Source organism: Mauremys reevesii, linkage group 3 (assembly GCF_016161935.1).
Source record: "Mauremys reevesii isolate NIE-2019 linkage group 3, ASM1616193v1, whole genome shotgun sequence".
In the NCBI taxonomy this organism is placed as follows: domain Eukaryota; kingdom Metazoa; phylum Chordata; order Testudines; family Geoemydidae; genus Mauremys; species Mauremys reevesii.
The window spans coordinates 66,253,288-66,275,929 of record NC_052625.1 but is presented as its reverse complement, the minus strand read 5'-3'; the positions used below and the strand labels follow the sequence as shown (position 1 = coordinate 66,275,929).

Below are 22,642 nucleotides of genomic sequence, written 5' to 3'. Positions count from 1 at the left end.
TATGTTGACACTGTAGTGCTAACAAGAGTTAAAATAATAACTTACTTTAGTCACAAAACAAAAAGACTGAGTATACAGGAAGCAGATCTGTTGTGTAAATTGAAATCTTTGAATAATCACTTTTCAGAGTAGAGCCATCCTATAAGTACGTTTGCATCATAGGGAGCTTTTTAGAACTAGGGTAACCCTGCATCATCAGGTGTTTAGCCTTTTTTAATTCTGTGCTAAGTGAAATGGGTGTATTCAGTTTTTTCATGGTTGCTGTCCTTGCTATGATTATCCATTGCTTTGTCTCATGAAGATTACACTACAGCAACAAGTTCTACTTAACAGTAGCTTTAGATCATCAAGAGACTGCAGCTGGGTTATTTCATGTAGAGAACAGTGTTATACCTCAGTGTCTTTAGATTATTACATAGCAATTCCACATCCATAACAACAGTTTTCTCTGAATGGAAAGATTTTGACATGAAGTGAGTCAATAGATATTTAAAAGAAATATTCTGATGTGCAGAAATCAAAGGTTTTGAGCAAGTTTGCTTTTAGGAATGCTGGCCTCAAAACTAGCTGATTTTTCATGCCTTTTTCAGAAAATCTTCATACAAACACCTTTCTAGTGTTAGAGTAGCTTGGATAATTTGAAAATTTGGTCTACGATGTTTTGGAGAGGAAAGTATACGCAGTAAACCTTTGTTTTTTTGTTTTATCCCCTTCAACAAATATTAGGAGTCGATCTTTTGGTGGACCAACCATTTTCCCTTGAAACATTGACATCCTTGGTGGAATTAACCCGTTTTGAGACTTTGACCCCACGATTTTCTGCCACTGTACCTCCATGCTGGGTGGAAGTCCAACAGGAGCAGCAGCAAAGGCGGCACCCTCAACATTTACATCAGCAACACCATGGGGATGCAGCACAGCATACTCGGACTTGGAAGCTGCAGACAGATAGGTAAGTAAGAGTAATGGCTCAAGAAAGAGTGAGGTGGGTGGGTGTGAGACTAATTTATGTTGCAGTTGTAGTATAAGCATGCTTCTTCTAATTGTCTGCGCAACTATTTAAAAAACAAGTGTGTGAACTAAAAACAAAAAAAACCTGAACTGTTAATTCTTGATCTTTTGCATTCGCTCCTCTACATGAGGTTTCCATATTTGTCTCAGTGGACCTTGAAACTATTCGATTTGTTGGGGAAGAGTCAGGTGCCTCATCAACCTATGACAGTAATTTGTGGGAGTCAATGAGCATATGGCTAAGAGTGATCCAGCTGATGTAGTACACTTTTGACAGGGTTCCCTCACCAAAGGCTCTTAAGTAAACAGAGGGCTTGTCTACACTTAAAATGCTTCAGCAATGCAGCGTCTTCAGTGAAGACACTCACAATGCACAAATAACGTGTGAGACTCATTGGCATGGGATGTTGTCATGGACTAAAGTATAATTGGGTTCAAAAAAAGAATAGGATAAGTTCAATGGCTCTTAGCCAAGATGGCAGCCCCATGCTCGGAGCGATCCTAAACCTGTGATTACCAGAGTGGGAGTGGAAGACAGGGCTGAATCACTCCATAATTGCTCTGTTCTGTATACTCCCCTTGAAGTTCTAGCAAGGGCCACTGTTGGAGACAGGATACTGGGTAAGGTAGACTCTGGGGTGACTTAATATGCCAGCTCTTATGTTCTTATTCTCTAAATCTCATAGGTTTTTCCAAAATCTCAGATCCAGTAAATTTACTGGACCAATCAGACATTCTACGTGTGGCTTCTGGTTAGCTCACTGCTTGAAGTATGAAGTCTAGTTTCCCTGACTTTTCTACTCCATGTTTTTCTCAAACTTAAATTTAGCTAGTTTAAATGGAGAGAAAAAAAAATCTCTGCATGCCTAACATACACGAAGAGCGTGGGGAGAAAACTTGGAACTGTTCATACATCTTGCCCAGTTCTGAATCAACTTGGGAAATGACCTGCGAATTGCTGTGGACAGCTTAATGTGCAGCTACGGTAAAAAAAGCAAAAATGGTCATAGGAGGCACAAGGAATGGAATGCAGAATAATATGGAAAATGTTATATAAATAGATATAATCTTACAGAATTAGAGGAGGGTCAGAGAAGGATAATGAAAATGATTGTGGGCATGGGAAAACTCATATGAAGAGAAACTGAAAAGACTGGGATTGTTTACCTTAAAAAGAAGATGAATAGAAAGGGCATGATAAAAATATATAAAAGAACAAATGGTATAGAGAAAATAGATTGGGAGTTTGTTGTGCAAATGTCATAACACAAGAAAAAGAGGGATGTTCAAGGAAACTGCAAGGTGGGAGTGTCGAAATTGATTAAGGGAAATAAATACCTTTTCACTCAACATGTAAACAAACTGGAATTTACTGCCCCATGATGTCACTGAAGCCAACAATTTATCTTGTAATCAAAAACAGATTGGGCACTTAAGAATATCCAGAGTTATGATCTGTTGATGCAAAATTTTGGAAGAGATTTAACCCCATCCCAAGCCCCCTCATGCTTCAGAGTTTAAGCAAATCTCTCTGAGGGATTAGTATAAAACCTTCATGAAGGCAGATGATTTCACTTTTCTGTTGTGGGATTCTTAAACCTTCCTCTGAGGCAATTGCTACTAACCACTGTCAGCTAGTTCAGTGGTTTTCAAACTTCTTTTTCTGGCGACTCAGTTGAAGAAAATTTTTGATGCCCACCATTCAACGGAGCTGAGGATAAGGGGCTTGGGGTGTGGGAGGGGCTCAGGGCTGGGGGAGAGAGTTGGGGGGTGGGCTGCAGGGTGGGGCCAGGAATGAGGGGTTCAGGGTGTTGGAGGGGGTCAGGGCTCTGGGCTAGGGTACAGGCTTTGGGTTGGGGCTGGGGATGAGGGATTTGGGGTGCAGGAAGGGGTTCTGGGTTGGGGGGGCTCAGGGCTGGGGCAGAGGGTTGGGGTGCAAGCTTACCTCCGGCGGCTCCTGGTCAGCAGGGCAGCTGGGTTGCAAAGGCAGGCTTCCTGCCAGTCCTGGCATCATGGACCCCGCTGTGCCCCGGAAATGTCCAGCAGCAGGTCCGGCTCCTAGGCGTAGGCGCACAAGTGGCTCTGTGCAGCTCTCGCCCACAGGCACCGTGTCCCCCCGCGAGCCAGTGCTTGGGGTGAGGGCGGTGTGCGGAGCCCCATGACACCTCCCCACCCCCCACACACACCTAGGAGCTGGACCTGCTGCTGGCCGCTTCCGGGGCGTAGCGTGTTGTCAGAACAAGAAGGAACTAGCCTTCCTTAGCCGGACAGCACCGCCAACAGGACTTTTAGTGGCCTGATAGGCGGTGCTGGCTAGAGCCGCTGTGACCCAGTCCCATCCATTCCATGAACCAGTTCTGGGTCGTGAACCATGGTTTGAAAAACACTGATCTAGATGAATCAAGGGTCTGATTCAGTGTGACAATTCCAGTGTTCCTATGTAAGATACTACTGCACACAAGCTGGTTTACTGCTTACCTCTGTATTTGCTTACTTCTGTGTCAGGTCAGTAACTTGAACCTCTGAGCTGGTCAGTCCTTAATACTTCATCACATTGGCCCTTTTAGAATGGATTGGCCACATCCACAATGTATTATGTTTTGAATGATTTAATAGTTATATGTCCATGTCATAGCAACATCCTCTTCATTTATATAGGGCCAGAAGTGTGTTAGGTGCTATGTAGGACAGAGGTCTGAGATGCTTAGTCTAAGCTTGGATTAAATATTCAGTAATTCTTCATGAAATAAATTTTTTGCAAGGGTTGGGAATGTTAACCGTGGTGTCCTGGACAGACTTTGATCATGAGGAATTATATTCTGTATACTTACATTCCCGTTCTATTTTCAGTTGTAGAGAATTTTTCACTGTACTTAAACAAATCTAAACCAAAATAATCTTTCTTCCCCCTTCTTTTCCCCAAATCCTGAAACAAAATCAGTTGTGCAGTATTTCTGGTGCTGAATAGCTGCCATATTCAATCTCAGAAATGGCATTTCTGTGTGTTCAGTTTGTAAAGAACTTTAGGATCCTTCATGAGTGTATTAACTATCTGTGTGCTAAAGCTGAGTTTGGAATGCTGTTCTAAAGACCCCAGTCTTCCTTTGCTCATAACTTCCTCAATTCTTCTTCGCCTAATATTTTCCATGTTAGTCTTTTAGCCTTAATGGTAGCACCGTTGTAATGATAACCATTTGCCAATCCTGTGGGGTTTTTTGTTTGTTTGTTTGTTTTCTTCCCCTTGTCAGGTTGCAATTTGGCATACTGACCAATGGAAGCTCCTGAACCCTGACTTTCTTCTTCAACAGTGTCTTTCCACTTGGATCTGCAGAGGCAGAATCAGATGTCATGAAACCTAAACAGCTAACTCTTCAGTTTGTTGTAGAGAGATTGTGGACTCCTTTCTGAAACTGTGGAATTCATCCTAAATTCCATAGCTGTCAAGAAGATCTTGGAAGGCTGGCTTAGTTTGCTGTAGGAGCAAAGGTCTAGATTCTTTTACCTATCTGACACCCTGGAGTGTTTCTTAATAGGCTTCCACAAAATTCTTTGCTATCTTACTGTGTAGATCTGCTTTAGGAACTTCTTTGCGTCTCTAAAAGGAAACAGGTTCTTTTTTCATCCCCAGATAATTTTCCAAGAGAGCTTCTTTGTTAATCCTTGGTTTAAGCACTGTTAACTAGAAGAAAAAGGAGACATTACTGAAAGTCAGTTACTTATAGTAGAATTAAAAGAAAAGATGAAAAATGCTTTAAGAGGTCAGCTGAAAAAGTTACTCCAGGGAGAGATTTTTTTCCCCTATTTTTTATTATAACAAGGAGAGAACACAAACTATATTTTATTATTTAGATCCTTTTTCTTTCTTTCACAAGTTCTTGTCCATTTGGTAGCCAATAGGAATATTGATGCTTTACAAAGCGGTATTTAATACATGTACACACAGACACCTGGAAAACACATGCTAGTATGCTAGAACTATATGTAATGTTTACAAATATTTTGCGTTTTTTTTTTCTCTCATGGAAAATGCTGCTCAAAAGACTCTTCCACCATGTGAGGAACAGAACTAATGGTCAAATAGACAACAAGCAATTAACCTTAATTACTGGTTATATGTTCCTAGATCCTGCAGTTTAATGGTGCATTGCCACTGCCAGAGAGAGTTCTGACCCTGAAGATTAATATTTCAAAAATTTAATAAAAAGATGTTAGAAAATAATATCAACGCTTAATATACTGCAAAGAAATTGTGCAGAAGACAATGATATGTAGCATAGTGTAAAAAATGTAGTTCTAAATAATATATTTATAAATGTCCCTTAGACATGGACTGAAAACAGTTAGGAAGTGCAGTTCTTCAAGTGATGGTCCTTATTGTATTCCACTGAGGGGTTATGCAAATACGCCCGGAGCTGAAGCTTTTAAAAGTAGTAGTGTCCATTGGTCCAGGTATGTGTCCTTGTACTGCCTCGTGATTTTGACTGAGGTGATAAAGGGCAGGGTGGACCGACCGCGCCCTCAGTTCTTTCTCACCATTGCATGGTCCGACTCGGAGCTTCTGCTGTTCTCTCATCCCTTGTGACGCACTTTCCAAATGTAGTGAGAGAGACGGATTTATTCTTGTACATAGTTAGCATGTTGTTTTTGTAGTAGTTTTTAGAGTTAGTAGTGGTTTTCTTAGCATTTAAGAACTCTTGGGTGCCGCTCTAGCAGTTTTCTTGCCAACCACCTTTCTTTCCCCCTTGTACCCATGCCTGGGTACTGGATTATTCCAAAGGTGCTGGGTTCAAGATCTGTGCCGAAGATGCTGGGGTTCAAGATCTTGAACCCATGCCCTCTCTTGTTTTCAATCAGCGACAAGTACTAGTGCAGTCCGTACTGTTTGGGGGAAGCCCATGTTGTGTCCAGGTGCAATATCTGCCTCTTCTTCCCTGCTTGTATCTGGGAAGGCTGGGCTCTCAGCCTTAAGAGGCACCTTATGGAAGTTGCCATGAGGCCACAGTTCGATCCAGGCTGGGAAACTCTCCCCGCCCCCGTACGTCGCTCCAAGTAATCCAAGAGTGCATCTCTTGCCACGGAGCTCAAGTCTGGTTCCGCCAGTACCAGTGCTACGGACCCTGTGCCGAGGCCTAGCTGTGAGACAAGGAAGTATGTCAGGTGGGTAAACTATGGCCCGGGGGCCGCATTTGGCCCTCCAGACGTTTTAATTCGGCCCTCAAGCTCCAGCCAGGGAGTGGGGTTGGGGGCTTGCCCCGCTCTGCGTGGCTTCCAGAAGCAGTGGCATGTCCCCACTCTGGCTCCTATGCGTAGGGGCAACCAAGGGGCTCTGCATGCTGCCCCCGCCCCAAGCATTGCCCCTGTAGCTCCCATGGTCTGGGAATCTAGGCCAATGGGAGCTGCAGGGGCGGTGCCTGTGGACAGGCTGCGCCACCACGTAGGGGCCGGAGGGGGGTCATGCCACTGCTTCTGAGAGCTGCTTGAGGTAAGTGCTGTCCTGAGCCTGCACCCCAACCTTCTCCTGCACTCCAACCCCCTGCCCCATCCCTGATCCCCCTCCCACCTGCCGAACTCCTTGGTCCCAGCCCAAAGACCCTCCTGCACCCCCAACCCCTCATCCCCAGCCCCACCCCAGAGCCCTCACCCCCCACACACACCCTCCAACCCCTTGACCCAGCCCAGAAACCCCTCCCACACCCTGAACTCCTCATTTGTGGCCCAACCCAGAGCCTGCATCCCCAGCCGGAGCCCTCACCTCCTCCCTCACCCCCAACCCCCAATTTCGTGAGCATTTATGGTCCGCCTTACAATTTCCATACCCAGATGTGGCCCTTGGGCCAAAAACTTTGCCCACCCATGAAGTATGTGCATAAGCATGGCAGCAAGTCTTCCTCAAGGTCCTAGAAAGACACTGCATTGGCCACAAGTTCCAGCCACGGAGAAGTGGTGTGTTCCAAAGCACACAAGCATGACAAAATGTTGCAATGCATGCTGCATCTTCTGGCCCCAGCTCCTGAGTGGCATGCTCCTTCTGCACCAGTTCTGCCAAAGTCCTGTGAATCATTGGTTCTGAGGCAGCTTCCAGTTCTGTCCATGGACCGTGCATGACTCTGCGATGGATGCAGTGCAGTGCAGTGGTGCTCTGTTCCATGGTACCATCATCTTTCTTGTACCCATCTCCTCAGTAGGTGCTGCTTGTTAATGGCCCTCGGTGGAATACAATAGGGACCATCATTCGAAGAAGAGGAGGAGGTTACTTACCTGTAACTGGAGGCTCTTCAAGATGTGTGGTCCCTATCTGTATTCCAGTCCCACCCTCCTTTCCCCTCCATTGCGGATCTGGTAGATTTGTGGAGAAGGAATTGAGGGTGCTGTTGGTCTGCCCTGCCCTTTATCGCCTCAGTCAAAACCATAAGGCGGTCGGTAGCAGGGCACATGCGCGGACCAACAGACACTAATACTTTTAAAAGCTCTGGCTCCGGGCACATGGAGCATGTGCATAACCCTTCAGTGGAATACAGATAGGGATCACTCATCTTGAAAAACCTCCAGTTATAGATAAGTGACATACTCTTACTTTTGAAAATGTGTGTAATGTAACACTTGGAAGCATGATTAATTTTATGTTAATTGCTTTTTCTTCAATTTGAGCTACTTTTGCAAACCTTACTGTGTCAAACTATGAAACTTTGATCATTCAGGGGTACTTATTGTCTCAAGTTTACACTTTCAGTATAAAACAAAGTTGGCTTCAAAAGGAAAAATATGACTCATTAAAAGAAAGCTGCACCCATTTTGCTCAGCGCAGGCTTCTGAGTGTGCACCTGGTAAGAAGCACTTCTCATCCTGTATAATTGTCAAATGTATTTCAAAATTTTGAATTGAAATTAGTATTTTGAGCCTCCTGCCGGTGGCCATGATACTGTTGAAAAGTGACAATGTTTGACACCATCAGTGAAGAAGGCCAACTTCAGAGATTACCAGAGCATATTAGGATCTGGTTGGCACAGTTTAACCACTGGAAGACAATTGATGTTTAAGAAAGTATTTTCATTGTTTAAATACTGACTTAAGCCTCAAAAGAAATGTTAAGTATTATAGAGGCAATATTGTAATGCAGGTAATAGGAGGTTCTGTGCTTTTTCGCCAAACACATTGATTCAGCCAAATCATTTCCAAACACATTGGTTCAGCATCTTATCAGTTGGCTTTCAATGTTTTCTATATAAAATGGACATGGTTAACTGCAGTTAAGTATACCTGATTTTGCGTCAGAGATTCATGTGGATATTGAGGGAATATGAAGGAAGCTTAGACTGACTAATGTAAAACTTCATCTTTTCTCACTACGCTAAAGAAGAAGTATATGCTGAAAATAAACTGGATGCTGTTGCTTGTTTGGTTGTACTGAGCTTGTAGACATGGTGTTATAAAATACCTAATATTTTTTCCCCAACAGCAGCAGCTGGGATGAACATGTCTTTGAACTGGTTTTGCCAAAAGCCTGTATGGTTGGACACGTGGATTTCAAATTTGTTTTGAACTCAAACATAACAAACATTCCGCAGATTCAAGTGACTTTACTGAAAAATAAAGCTCCAGGCTTAGGAAAAGTCAATGGTAAGAAAGGAGATTTTTCTTTTCTCAGACTTGTTACTTTTTAGGTCTGGTATTTTACTGATTTAATTAGAGATGAAGTAAAGATTTGTAGACATCTCAGTTTTACATTTACTTAGTAATACCTTGCATTTTAACTTTCTTTTCACAAATGAACATTTGTTAAACATTGGGGAGCAAAAATAAGAAAAAAACATTAAAATAGTCAAAGATAAGCACAGATTTTAAAACCTCAATGTTTATATAAAGAAGAAAAGTATAGCTAAAGCAACAACAGTTTGAGCTGAACTTATATCTTGTCCTACTACTAGAATCTGACGATGCATTGAAAGAAAGTTGCAGTGTCAGACATAAATGACAGCGCTTCTGAGGTGTACAACAAACTTTCTAAGTCAAAAGATTAAAAAAAAAAAAAGAGGTAATTCTTCCAGGTCATAATTAGAAATTCAGTTTGCAGGTGTCCATGATTATAAGGCAGCTGAGTGCCTTATGAGGAAAAAAAAAAATCTAGCAACTAGAATTCCATTGAAATAAAGGTTGCATGACTGTGAATTTAAGAGAAAAGAAAAAACAAATTCAGAGCCATTCTCGGAGAACTCCCACTCCTTATGCCATACTTCTAAATAAAGGAGTACTGCTGAGTGTGTTTTTGTTTTTAAATAAAGAAAAGAATACCACAGAAAAGCTGCTGTGTATCCAAGGGAACAGTATTCCAGAGTAGCAGTGTCTCAGTGCGGAAAGTATATTCTCTAAGTACAATATGACTAAGAATTTCAACATGCAGCTTACCTGTGGACACAGGACAGAGGGAAACAAATGCTCCCGTATTTGACCTCTGTTCTTTAAGACTTGATATGAAGTATTAGTCATATAGTACTGAAGCACTCTTGGTGACCTCTCCCAGAGATGGGGAAAATACCCCACTATTTGCTGGTCTGGCTGAAAATGAAGCTACTCTTTGGCCTTATAATTCACCCTCATTTATCCCAGCAAGTTTAGGTCTTATTACTTGTGGGCTGTCTTCTGTGGGTTTTTTGTTTTGTTTTTTTTTAAATTCATTATACAAATAGTAAAACTGGAGTGCTAAATAGGGCTTAACTAGAGCTGGGCAAATAACTCAATGTTTCAATTTTTTATTTAAATAAACATTATTGTATTAGATTCAGTTGTTACTCTTTTATGTTAGTGTTCTATGAATTTGTTGTTTTACTGGTGAGAAGCTCATGGTTCAGAATATTTGCAGCAATAAAAATTTGACCTTATGAAACGGAATATCTGCAATGGAAACCATTTGTTAAGAGTTATACTTAGGGAACAGAAACATACCTATACGTCCAGTCAAACAAACAAACGCAGCTCTGATTTTCAATATCAAATATAAATAATTGCTTGAGAGCAATGTATTATTGGTAGAAATTATTTGTCAAAAATAAAACTCAGACTGATAAACTGCTCACAAACAAATTGAGGACACAGGCTAACTTCATTTAATAAATTGTGTTCTGTTCTAATTTTAGTACTAAGGGGAGTTTGTCAGCAGCTTTAGGATTTTTAGTAGAGATGATGGTTTCAGTGAATTTTGAGCAAAAACTTTTAAATCATAAATCTGTTATAGAAATTAATGTTTCTGGTTTTCATTAACACTACAAAATGTTTACCAAATCTTGCTAATATTTTTTATTTTCCAGAAGCAGCAGTAGATAGGCAGATCACCTTTCCTTTATCTCCAGCTCATAGTATTGAAATGGAAAGAAATGGAAAACCAACACTGGTTGAGTTGAATGAAGAAATGCAGAACATGGATGTAGAAGAATCTCAATGTGAGTTTAATATGGTTATTTCCTTACGGAAACTATTATATGAAAAATCTTCAGAGATCACATTGGAATTTATATGTAAATATTTTCAAGTAATTAAAATTTTTTAAAAAAAGCACATCCTTTATGCTGGTCAACCCTATTTAGTACATTTGGCAATTGCTCCTTTCAGTGGAGACTATACTTTGCTGTTGAAAGCAAAAATTAACTGGTGGGGACTTGAATTTTGGTATTGTTAAATCAAGGTTTTATTTTAATTTAGAAATGATGCTATAGATCATTTTAGCAGCTGTCAAGCTGATCTGTCATGTCTTCCAGTGCAACATGGTTTTAAGTGTTGCTTGAGTTAGCTAGTTTTCAAGGAAAGTGACTTTTTTTTCATTGCATATCTTATTTTCCTTAGTTTTAGCATCAATGCCTTCAAAACTTAAAATATCCAGTTAAAAATTCCTAGTTAGTCACACTAACTTTACAGCCTTATCAAACTCACTCACTCCTTTCCTCATCTAGCTCATTACAGCAGCTTTCCCCCGCAAAACTTGTGAGAGAAAGTGTCTGGAAGGATATCAAATTAGATCTATGTAGGGGTGACTAGTGCCTAAAAGTAAGTGTTGGGACTGAATAAGTGTCAAAAAAACCCCAAACTTCTGTCACTTACTCCTTCAAGCTAAGTCTTACTTTCCTTCTTTTTTTGCTTCATGTGGTGACCAGGTTTTCAAAGAGAAAACCAGGATTCCATTTCAAGATGTGTTTGAGATAAGGGAAAAGTTTTGGAGAAGGGGATGTCAGTGGTGGGGAGGAGGCATGCACAGAGGTGGGCAGATTAGAATTTCAGTACATGGAAGGAGAGAAAAAGATTCTGAAGTTTGTCCTATTCTCTCCTTATCCATCTACCCCCCCATTCCCTTTACCTGCTGCCCCATCCTTTTGAAAATTGAGATTTGTTCATTAAATCAGGATGAGAGAAAATATTTACCTCTGTACTTGTCTCCTTGCTATTTTCTCCCAGCCCATCATTCTATTTTCTGTGTTAATTCTGATGCCCCGCTTCAATTTTTCAATCACCTCTCATTCATTATTTATTTCTTGCTGTCTTCCGCCTGTTTTCAGTTTCTAACTTTCTGTGCTTTCCTTGCCTCTTTGTGTTCTCTACATACTCCTGCCTCCTTTTTCCTTCCTATCCCCTCATTTGTTTACAAATATGCTAATTGTTATTGCCAATCCCTCATCCTCATTTAGCAACCCATACCATCAACTGCCTCACTTTCTTCTCCCACTGCCATTTATTGGAAGCCTGGTGTGCTCTCCTCCTTAACTCTTGTCTCATTTCCTCACTTTGCCAAGGAAGATTGTGGGGGGTGGGGAATGTAGGCAATATGAGTGAATCTAACTAGGGATGCTTCTCAACCTGAGACATTGTCTTCTGTGGCTTTAGGCAACACAGAATTCTTGATCCTCTGAGAACTCATCTGAGATATTCCATCTGTGCTAGTATGCTACTGCCTGCAAGCCTCTAGAAGCTTGAGTTAGTGAGCTGGAACAGCACCAGTTGCTGTTTTGCTTGAGACAGAGTAGGTAAGCTCAGACAGCAAGGTGGGTTAGTGGGAGGAAGCCCCTACTTTACAGTCAAGATTTTGAAGCATCAGTTTTGGGACATTGTTGGTAAGTGACACAGGATCTTTTTTTTTAATTAGTTATGAATTGGTCCTTTATACTTTAAATGTACCTCTGACTGCATTTAAAATAACCATTAATTGGATTAATAAGGACTGATTAATGTTTGAAAGTACATCACAGTTTCACTTTTGTAATTTCACAAGAATGGAAAGTACCATTGCAATATTCTTATCACCTCTGATCTGATTGTTTCAATAAACATCAAGGGTTTTTTATGGCCTTGCTTGTGGCTGAAAATATTTTCAGTCTCAACTGGTAAAAAATAAAATATTCTATACTCTTATATGAAGCAGCAATTAGAATACAACTCCGATTACATATGCTTATTCTATGATTACCCCTTTTAAAATAGTTTTACACTTCAGATGGTGGTAATGTTGTGTAAAAAGCTTAGTAATTGCAATTACTATTTATACGGAGGTCCCACTTGAACGTCCCAATAAGGTTCAAAGTGCCCTATTGTGCTAGGTCCTATACAAATGCATACAAATATGTGGTTTTTTCCCCTAAGAATTGACAGTCTCTCAACTGCTTGCATCATTCTTCTCTGAAGCTCTTCTGTTTCATTGCTAATATCAGCTTTTGTTGCCATTCTTTTTTTCCAAAGTTTATTTGTAATATGACAACTGAAAAATGAGGATTTGCAATGGAGATGTTGACTGACTCTAACATCACACATAGTTTTAGTATTTTAGAGCCCTGCGCAGATACCAAATTTATATCCGTGGATGTGGATATCCACAGATATAAAGTGAATATCCGAGTAGCTGCAAGGATCTACCAGGAATAGCAGCAGTGAAAGCAGCCGCACATCTGGGTTCTGCTTGCAGGAGCCAGCATTCTGCATGGGCAACGACTCCGGCATGGCTCAGCCGACCTCAGCCCCTCCCACTGGGGTGAGCACCAGGCTCAGTGGCTTGCATGCTCCCAGACTAGCATGCCCAGGGACAGCTTCTGCTGAGCCTGGTGCCCACCCCAGGTGGCGGGGCTGGGAGCAGTTCAGCCATGCCAGAGGAGCTGCCTGTGATAGCTGATAGTTAATTAGGACCTGTGATAGTTGTAGCTCAGACGACTCTATCAGTTCACCATTCTACAGGCCATAAACTTGTGCAGAATTTTGATGTTCTTTCCAGAGCATCAGCTGTTATATGTACAGTATATCTGGAAACTGTACTCTTTTGAGAACTTTTTGAATATTAGAAGTACATAATTTGACTAGAACATAGCTTAGTTATTTCTTAAATAGGTGTCAGCTCACCTATCTTACAGTCTAAATTGAAGTTGAATATAAATGCATTTAATTTATGAAAATGAATAACTTATTTTGTAACCTAATCTTAATTGATGAGTCCATATTCATGCTACTTAAATCATGTTGTTGTGTTTTTTTTAAGGTCTACGGTTGTGTCCGTTTTTAGAGGATCATAAAGAAGACATACTATGTGGTCCAGTATGGCTGGCTACTGGACTGGATCTGTCAGGACATGCTGGAATGTTGACATTAACAAGTCCAAAGCTTGTTAAAGGTAAATTAATTTATTACATTATCTCTCTAAAATGTGCATTACTAGAGTATACCCAATACTTCTGAGTTGAGCAATCTTGGTTAGGATTTATCAGATTAATTCCCCATAAGACCACATTAAATATGGACCACTTACACCATATAAATCCATGTTTAAATGCCTGTTCTTTAATGCCTAGAATTTATACTGAATTACGAAAAAATACTTACTTAACTCAGGTGGTTGTGAATTATAGCCATTGAATTAAAATCTCTTCATTTGATACGATGTAGAAGCTTTTTCCTCTTTTTGTTTTTTCCAGGTATGGCTGGGGGCAAGTACCGTTCATTTTTAATCCATGTTAAAGCAGTGAATGACAGAGGAACAGAAGAAATCTGTAATGGTGGAATCCGGCCTGTTGTAAGGATACCATCTCTAAAACCTCAAAGTAGTAAAGGGAATTCCCTTGCTTCATTGTTGGCCAAAGTTGCAGCAGGCAAGGTATTGAATAAGTAACATAGTTGCAGCTATATTTTATGTATATTAAAGCTTCAGAATCAGTTGTATAAACCCCCATTTTGAAAATGAAAGGTCTCTTATACAGTTACCATAAGAGATTTAAAACAAATCCTAGTGAAGTTTTGATTAACTATATAAGTTTTATACCTACCAGAACTGTAGTTTAGGGTCTTGTTTTTCTAGCAAGAGGTGTGGTGATAACTATTAAACAGTAAAAGATCCATTCTCACACTCAAGTCTTTTAGGCCTCCCATTGTTCTTAGAACTCTCTCTGTATCTAAGGGCACCCAGCAGTATTCCTCCTTAAATCCTTCTTTGCTGAAGCCTACCTGTAATCCAGTGGGGTTAGAAGAATACATACCCCAACACTTAAAAAAATATATATATATAATAATAAAAAAAATCCTACTTTAAAAGAATGTTAAAGCTACAAAGTCAAACACTAAAAATATAAGAAACACCAAAATTTAGGTTGCCTGCACAACCTTTTTGAGCTCCCTTGTGCCTGCATTATGATAGTCTTTAGTTACAGGATCACATACTATATTTTCCTAACTTGACTTTGCAGCCTTAAACAAAAATCCTATATTAAAACAACCTTAAATGCCTAGATTAAAAAAAATGAAAAAATATTTCTTCATGTTGACCCATATTGACACTCACAAGGGTCATCAGCAGGCTAGGAACCTTTAGATCCACCACACAGTCCTCTCTGCCTCTTGAACTGATGGAGTAACTGATAGGTTGTCATCCTTCATTCAGATCAGCACTAGAGAGGGGTAGGACACTTTGCCAGTGGGTTTCACAGATTTGCTGACAGCAGAGGTCTGGTGAGTTTCAGGAATCTTGGCGCCCATTCCAAGCTTTGGAGGGGAGTGTTCTGTAGTGGGCACAGACTCTTGTGCCCGTTCCCCTCCAAACATCACCCCTTTCTGTTCCATACCCTCTAGCTTGTTCCTATCTTCCCTGTCCCTGGTGCCTTGTCATAGTCCCATGCTCCTTACCTAGCCAGCCCCAATTTCTAGTTCTCGTGTTTCTCTTCCCATTCTACTTGTCGATTATAGTCCCAGTTCCTCTCCCTGTGATTCCTTAACTGATTTGTTGGTCTCTCCTCCACCCTGGCCACATTCCTGGTTCCCATGTGCTCCTTGGCCAGTATCACCCTCTCCCCCCCCCCCCCCCCACCAAAAAAACCCCCAAAACCTCTGCTCCTTATCCTAGTTTTTGTCAGGTCAAAGTCATTCTCCCTGGTTCCCCGTCTCCTTACCCAGCCAGTCTCTCTCCTAACTGCAAATCCCAGTCCTGTCCCAATTTCCTCCTCCCCTTTCCCTGTCACAGCGTCCATTCCCTCTCCTCATGGCTTTTTGTCCCGGCTTATTCTGCCTGTACCCCTTTGCAGGTTAGGCTCTTGTTCCCTCTGTGTTTAAATTAGGTAGCTTCATTGTCCATGCTGCCAGGCCATGGAGAGCGCAGGAGAGACATATCTGCATGCTGTCAGTTCAGGTGTCCGGAGCTGCAGTTGCAGGGAAAGTCTGCATTAGCCCTTGGCTGAAGCGAGGATTTTCAGAGAGACAGCAAGAATTAGAAGGCCATCTCTTGACAAATTTTAAGCCCCTGCTCCAAAGCATGAGGGCACTAGAGCTTGACAAAGAAGAGGATGCTAGAATTAAGCATGGGGAAAAACAACATATTCTTCCCCCATCTCATTCTCAGGAAACAGCTGAACAGTGTTGGCTGAATTTTTCACAAAAAAAAAAAAAAAAACTCACCCTGAAGCACATTCCTAACATGGAAAACTTCAACACAAATGGTTAAAGTTTAGCAGTTATAAGCAGTTAACAGTGGTATCTCACAATGGGAAGTTTCAGGCTGATTTAATAATAGCAAGGCTATCGGCTCCATCTATAATATATAATAAAATTGCTCTGAGATCTGGCCAGCTTCTCATATTTTGTTTTTGAAGTATTCCATCTGTCTGAACTGTTGTCTAGCTTAGATTTTTTGGTTGGGGGATGGACCAGTGTCCTCCTTACAGTGCCAATTACATGGATGGCCCTCAGTAAATAAACTACCTGAAATTACCTCTCAATTTTTAACCCAACAAAGCAGTTAAAATAAGCTAGAAATCTCCTTCTTTTGGTTCCCAAGCTGAAACATTCCATGATCACCAGCAGGGCTTTTTCAAGTGGGGGTTTTTACTTTTGGAACTTATTCCTCTTGAGTCTGGGGATCTTTAGGACCCAAACAAAACTTGTTTTAGCTTAGTTTTTAGCTTAAAAATAAAGCTAGAATACAATTATTGTCTATATGGTACCATTAACAAGTAATAAATATTTCTGAATTTAAATTACACAGCACTTTCATCTGAACCAGATGCATAAATGAAGGAATCATGAGTGCTGTAACTCTTGAAACCAATGATTTTTTTTTTTTCTGACTTGTCAGGAAAAGTCGTCCAATAAAATTGAAGCCAGCAATTCTTCACGGAAATCAGACAATCTGCGAGGGTGTGACTTACTTCAAGAGGTCTCTGTAACTATTCGAAGATTTAAAAAAACTTCTGTTTCAAAGGAAAGGTTAGTCTCTCTGTAAACATGTTTTATTTAAATTTTTAGATTTTTAACTTCAATATTTATGACAAATCATAATCTGAACATTGGTATTGCTAAATTTAGCTGACAGGAAAATATTTAAAAATTTAAAATGGTCATATATGGATCTTAAATCTTCATACTGTGTAAACTGTAATGGGATATCAAAGCATTGTTTTCACTTAAAGAATGCCATAAATGTGTATGACTAGACATATTCTGGTAGTGAGAAATTTTTCTGGCCTTCAAATGCAAATGTAACTAGCAGGGGTTTGTGTTGCACTGCTGTAAACTAGATAATTGAAATGAATCAGACTTCACTTTTTGAGGAAAAATCTTTCCCCATTCTTAGCTTATAGGTTGCCTAGTTTTTAAACAAAACTTAGCACTAAGTATCCGTTTTACTTGAACAGTTCAACTTTTTTTCCGTTACTAATCTCTTCTTCTTTAGAGTTCAACGCTGTGCCATGTTACAGTTTTCAGAGTTCCATGAAAAACTTCTTAACACACTTTGCAAAAAGACAAATGATGGTCTGACCACAGAACATGCTCAAAGCCTTGTGTTAGATACCTTGTGTTGGCTGGCAGGAGTGCAATCAAATGGACCTGGCAGGTAGAAGAGAGATTTCAATTAAATGCATGTAGTTACTCTTCAGTATCAAATTTCCTAAATATAAAAGCTTATATAATTCTCCAAAGTACTTCTTTTCTTTTTTTTTTCCTCCCCCCAGCTCCAAGGACGGGAATGAGAGCCTACTTTTTAAAACACGTAAATGTCTTTCTGATATCATACGTGTGTGCTTCTTTGAAGCAGGGAGGAGCATAGCCCACAAATGTGCACGGTTTCTAGCACTATGCATAAGGTTGGTGATTTTATTTTAAGTTTTTGTGTAATACATGTTCTGAGGCTAATTCTATTTAGTTTACTTGTTTTTGTTGTTCCTTGTAGTTAAATGTGCAAAATAATTTGATATGGTGGGAGTTAGAAAAGTTAATATACTAGCCCAGGGGTCGGCAATCTTTCAGAAGTGGTATGCCGAGTCTTCATTTATTCACTCTAATTTAAGGTTTCGCATGCCAGTAATACATTAACATTTTTAGGAGGTTTCTTTCTATAAGTCTATAATATATAACTAAACTATTGTATATAAAGTAAAGAAAGTTTTTTAAAAAATGTTTGTTTAAGAAGCTTCATTTAAAATTAAATTAAAATGACCGGTGGCCAGGACCTGGGCACTCTGAGTGCCCCTGAAAATCAGCCCGCGTGCCGTCTTTGGCATGCGTGCCATAGGTTGCCTACCCCTGTACTAGCCATTCACCTGGGAATACATGTGCTTAAATATGTTTACAAGGGAAGTGAGAGCCTCTCTCAACTAATTTTATTTTCCCCTGGTGGAAAAATGTTCTAAGGAGTTTCTTATAAACATCTTATGCAATGGTATCATAATGCTTTGGGACTACAAAAAGAATGAAATATGAACTTTCATAGAGCATTTGTTTTTTTTGCTAGTAATGGCAAATGTGACCCAAGTCAGCAGGGGTTTGGATCTGTTCTTCTGAAGGCTTTGCTTGACAATATATCTTTTCTACCTGCTGCTGCAACTGGTGGTATGTATACAATATTTTTGCTGTCATAGGCATATTGCATACCTATATTAGATCTGTTTTCCCTCGCTCCTGTTCTTCTATCAAACAAGTTCTATTTGATTAGTATGAATTGCTTTTTGCCAATCCTGTGAAATACCCATCTATTACCTATTCCATTTCAGAAGTGTGCCTCTTCTATTTAAATTAGTTTAGAGACTGTTATGTTTTCTAAAGCAGAATGCCTAGTGTTACCACTAGTTAAGGGTTGATGGGTGCTAAAGGGCTTAGGGATCAAAGCCTTGTTAAGAAGCTCTCAGCCTTGCCTAGCAGGCTGCTAGGCTCAGCACCCATACGGTCTGCACACGGTCCCCCAAACAAACAGACCACATGGTATATTTTCAGTCCAGCAGCAAGCACAGCACAACAAACACAAACATGCACTCAACAGACAACAAATTTACCCCAAGGGTCATGTAACCTCCTCCTTCACCTGGAGAAGTCACTCACAAAACTCCCCTGTTAGCTGCTCCTGTCTATCTAACTCTAAATAATTTAGTTAAAATTACATAACTAGCAAATAAAGCATGTGTTTAGAATTTTTGCTTTTTAGCCATATATCTTAAGTGGCAAAATAGAATTAGTGCAGTAACTGTAACTATTTGTAACAAAATAAAGCCTTAAAGGTTACTTCTATCCAAGTGTATAAGATAAAAATGTCAGTCTTCATCATATGTTAACTAATTAGATTTTCCTTTGCTTTTTTCATATGGTTGCCAAGCTGTATGACATGAGTAACTTTTCTAGTTGCTGAGGTAACAGACATTCGAAAATATAAGTATCAGGATTGCTAATTTAGGAAAAATGCATTGGAATGCATGGAATTAGGTTAATGTAATGTACATAAATTTTCATGAAACATTCTTCCAAAAAAACAAAATCTAGCATTTGATTTTTCCAATAACTTAACCTTCTTGACCAAGTTAGAGTTGTCAAGAAACATAGTTCTTAAAGTAAAAAACCGAAACAAACACCCCTCCCTCCCCCAAATATACCTAATACTTTGTGTGCTGAAACAGCATTATCTTTAATAACTGTAGCTGACTTGCTCTCTACAGTTTAAACAGTACTCTTAAGGATGAATCATACACACCTTCTAGTTGCAGAACACGAGCATAAATCATATATGCATTAGAAAGAGACAGCATTTGATATATAGTGCTGCTACGTAAATAAAACATGGTTGTATGTTTCTCTCTCCTGATATCCTGAATATATAGTTTTTCTAATTATGGCATACTATACAATTAATAACGATATATGTATTAGTATGGTATATATACGATATATATGCAACATATGAGACGATATATATATTGTATAGTATGCCATAATTAGAAAAACTGAGCAACTGTTATACAAAAAAGAGAAAAGAGTCAGTTACATGAAATGTTAATTTTCTACATCTGTGAATGAATGAAACATTAATGTAATTTTAATTTACTATTTATTTTTAATGGTTATTGTTTCTAACTAAGGCAATACTGGTATTTTGTATATACTAATGTTACTTGCTGTAGCAATCTTAATTTTAAAGTTAACATTTTTTAGTATGGGAATGTTTCTAAAGGGATTGTTTAACAAATAGTTACCCACTTGCACTATAAATTAATGTTAATATAAATTAATTTGTTAATAAATTTGACTCTCTACTATGTTAACTGAACTACTTTAATACAGACATTTTCCTGAGGAACTTCCTTTTCTTGAGTTCTAAAGTTGAGCTGATGTTAAAATGTAAAATTCAGATGGAGGTTAAAATACTTGAATGATATGAAATGCTAAAACTTTTTAGGAAGTGACTGTTTTTACATTTCATTATCAATATTTGATACTTAAATTTGCCATTTTTTAAAATTTATTCTGAGCTTTTTTTGAATGCAACTTTAGCCATATTTCTGTTGAATTGAAATTCCTGTTCCCTCCTTCAGGATCTGTGTACTGGTATTTTGTATTGCTGAATTATGTGAAGGATGAAGATTTGGCAGGATGCAGTACAGCTTGTGCATCCTTGCTAACTGCTGTGTCCAGACAGTTGCAGGACCGACTAACACCCATGGAAGCTTTACTTCAGACAAGGTATTGAGAGGAAAATATGTAGTTGTATGCACATTTTCTTGTAAGCCTGCTGTTTACTCAAATTTTTAAAAAATGTTTATCATTTTGTATGATCTTCTTAGACACTGTCAAGTAACTTTTTTTTTTTTTTAATTTGTTTCTTTCCATAGTTTGTAGTACTGGTACAAGTATAATCTGGCTCTTTTTCTTCTGATCTTAATTTTTGTATGTTTTTTTTTTAACAAGTTGAAACGAACATGGCTGTTCAACAGATTCATTTTGCAATATTTTGTTATATGAGCAAGCATTGATTAACACAGCTCTGTGAAATGTTATTTAACTCGCGCAGAGACAAGAAGGGAATTATTAATTGTCTCTGTTTTAAAGTGTTCAAATACAAATATATGTTGTGTTATATTTTATGCAATGCATCTGTTCACCAACAATTCTCAAACTCAAAACAGACCAAAGGATTTCCTCTTTTGAGTATGTGAAAGGAATCCAATGCTTTGGCTTGACAGAATTCGATTTTTACTTTTTCTAATTTCAACAGATATCAATTTATTTATTTTTTGAGCATTTTTAAAGATTTTTACCTATTGACATTTTTACAGTTGGGGCAAATTGGAGTGGGATCAGACAACAATTAGCTATTCAGATTCAAGAAGTTAAAACTTTATAATCGTTCATGCAAATTGTCAGCATTGCTTGTCCAAATATGCAGAGTAAATCCCTTTAAACTCTAAGTTCCCAAGCATCATTTTTTCCCCCCTTTCTGATCTGTAAATTTAAATTATTGATGGAAATATTTTTTCATCTGTATGTGTGTATGGTGAAATCAATGTTTACTGACATTTACTGATAAAAAATTTAATCCTTCCAGCCTTAATATACTGCTGTAAATTGGGGAGTGCCACAGGACCCTGCAAATTCTTGCAGTTTATTGCTGAGTCCACCATATTTTTAAAATGCTGGTACCAAAGGACAAATTCCAGGTCTAAAAACCTGGACTAACTCCCTGTAAAAATGGGTCTTTGTATAAATTAAATAGCAATACTATTCCAGGCTGTGGTGGTGATAGATCTCTTTCACTAAACAGACCAATCTGGTCAACTTCTGGAGAGCGTGGGAGGGATATCAAGCAAACTGGTGTTGACAGTTCTGTAGGTTGCACTTTCCTGTACCCCATTCCGGTGCTATGGAGCACTGTACTGTTGCAGGTGGTACTTGCAGATTGTAACAATTGTTGTTTGTTTTGCCACTATGTTAGTCAAACTTATTAAAAACGTGAAGGGTCTGAATAGAGGAGGAATTAGAGAGGATCCTGAGTCTCTAGATGGAAATCTATAAATCCTGCAGGCTGGCACTTAAAGGGATATAACTTTGAAATCTGGTCAGTTAAGACTGAATTAGTTTCAGGCATTATACCTACATCTGTGTTCCCACCAACATTTTCCCCCGCACTGAATGAAATTGACTGGACAGTATTTTGTGTGCAGTATAGATGTAGCTGTCAGTCCCAGGATATTAGAAACACAAGGTGTGGCCCAACTTCTATTGGTGAGAGACTAGCTTTCAAGCTACACAGAGCTAAAGAAGAGCTCTGTGATCTTCAAAAGCTTGTCTCCTTTACCAATAAAATGTTACCTCACCCACTTGTCTCTCTAGACAGTGTTTTGTCAAAGAAAGTAAATTGGAAAATCAGAAAAATATTTTTCTTTCAATATTAAATATTAACTTGTAACAAAAGGAGGTAAAATATTAATACAATGACTTCTTTATTTTAACACTGTCACTTTAAGGTTCCAGACTCTCATTCGATCTGGTAGTTGAGCTGTTCCTTAAAAGCAGGCTATGTTCTTAATCAGTGCTTACAAACATTCTATTACCGTGGTTTAACAAGAGCTGGGAGGGGACACTGAAACATCAGTTTTCTTTTCTTGTCACCTCAACATCAAACTACTGTAATGTATGATCCTTGGGGCTGCATCTGGAGATTAAAGTTAGAGAAGAACCTGACTGACTGCATGTCAGGCAGAGCTTCATGAAGAGAACTCGTTGTTGGGTGAAAAACAAGATCCACTTCAATGTAGGTTTAAACAGTGTCTTTTAGCCTGCATTTTGCATGTTTTAAGACAATGCTATTATCACCAATGAATTACATATACCCGAAAAACAGCTACGACAAGAAAGATAATTGATTAAG

General features: G+C 39.2%; 1 protein-coding gene across 1 annotated transcript in view; it reads left to right on the top strand.

The window, feature by feature from the left end:
* Positions 1–22,642, top strand: part of BIRC6 (baculoviral IAP repeat containing 6) — a 296,285-nt gene that overhangs the window by 44,694 nt on the left and 228,949 nt on the right. The window contains 10 exon segments of the mRNA XM_039531866.1: positions 727–952; positions 8,468–8,628; positions 10,314–10,445; positions 13,514–13,645; positions 13,947–14,125; positions 16,589–16,719; positions 17,186–17,347; positions 17,466–17,597; positions 18,245–18,342; positions 20,310–20,457. Coding sequence (XP_039387800.1) covers positions 727–952; positions 8,468–8,628; positions 10,314–10,445; positions 13,514–13,645; positions 13,947–14,125; positions 16,589–16,719; positions 17,186–17,347; positions 17,466–17,597; positions 18,245–18,342; positions 20,310–20,457 — 1,501 coding nt within the window.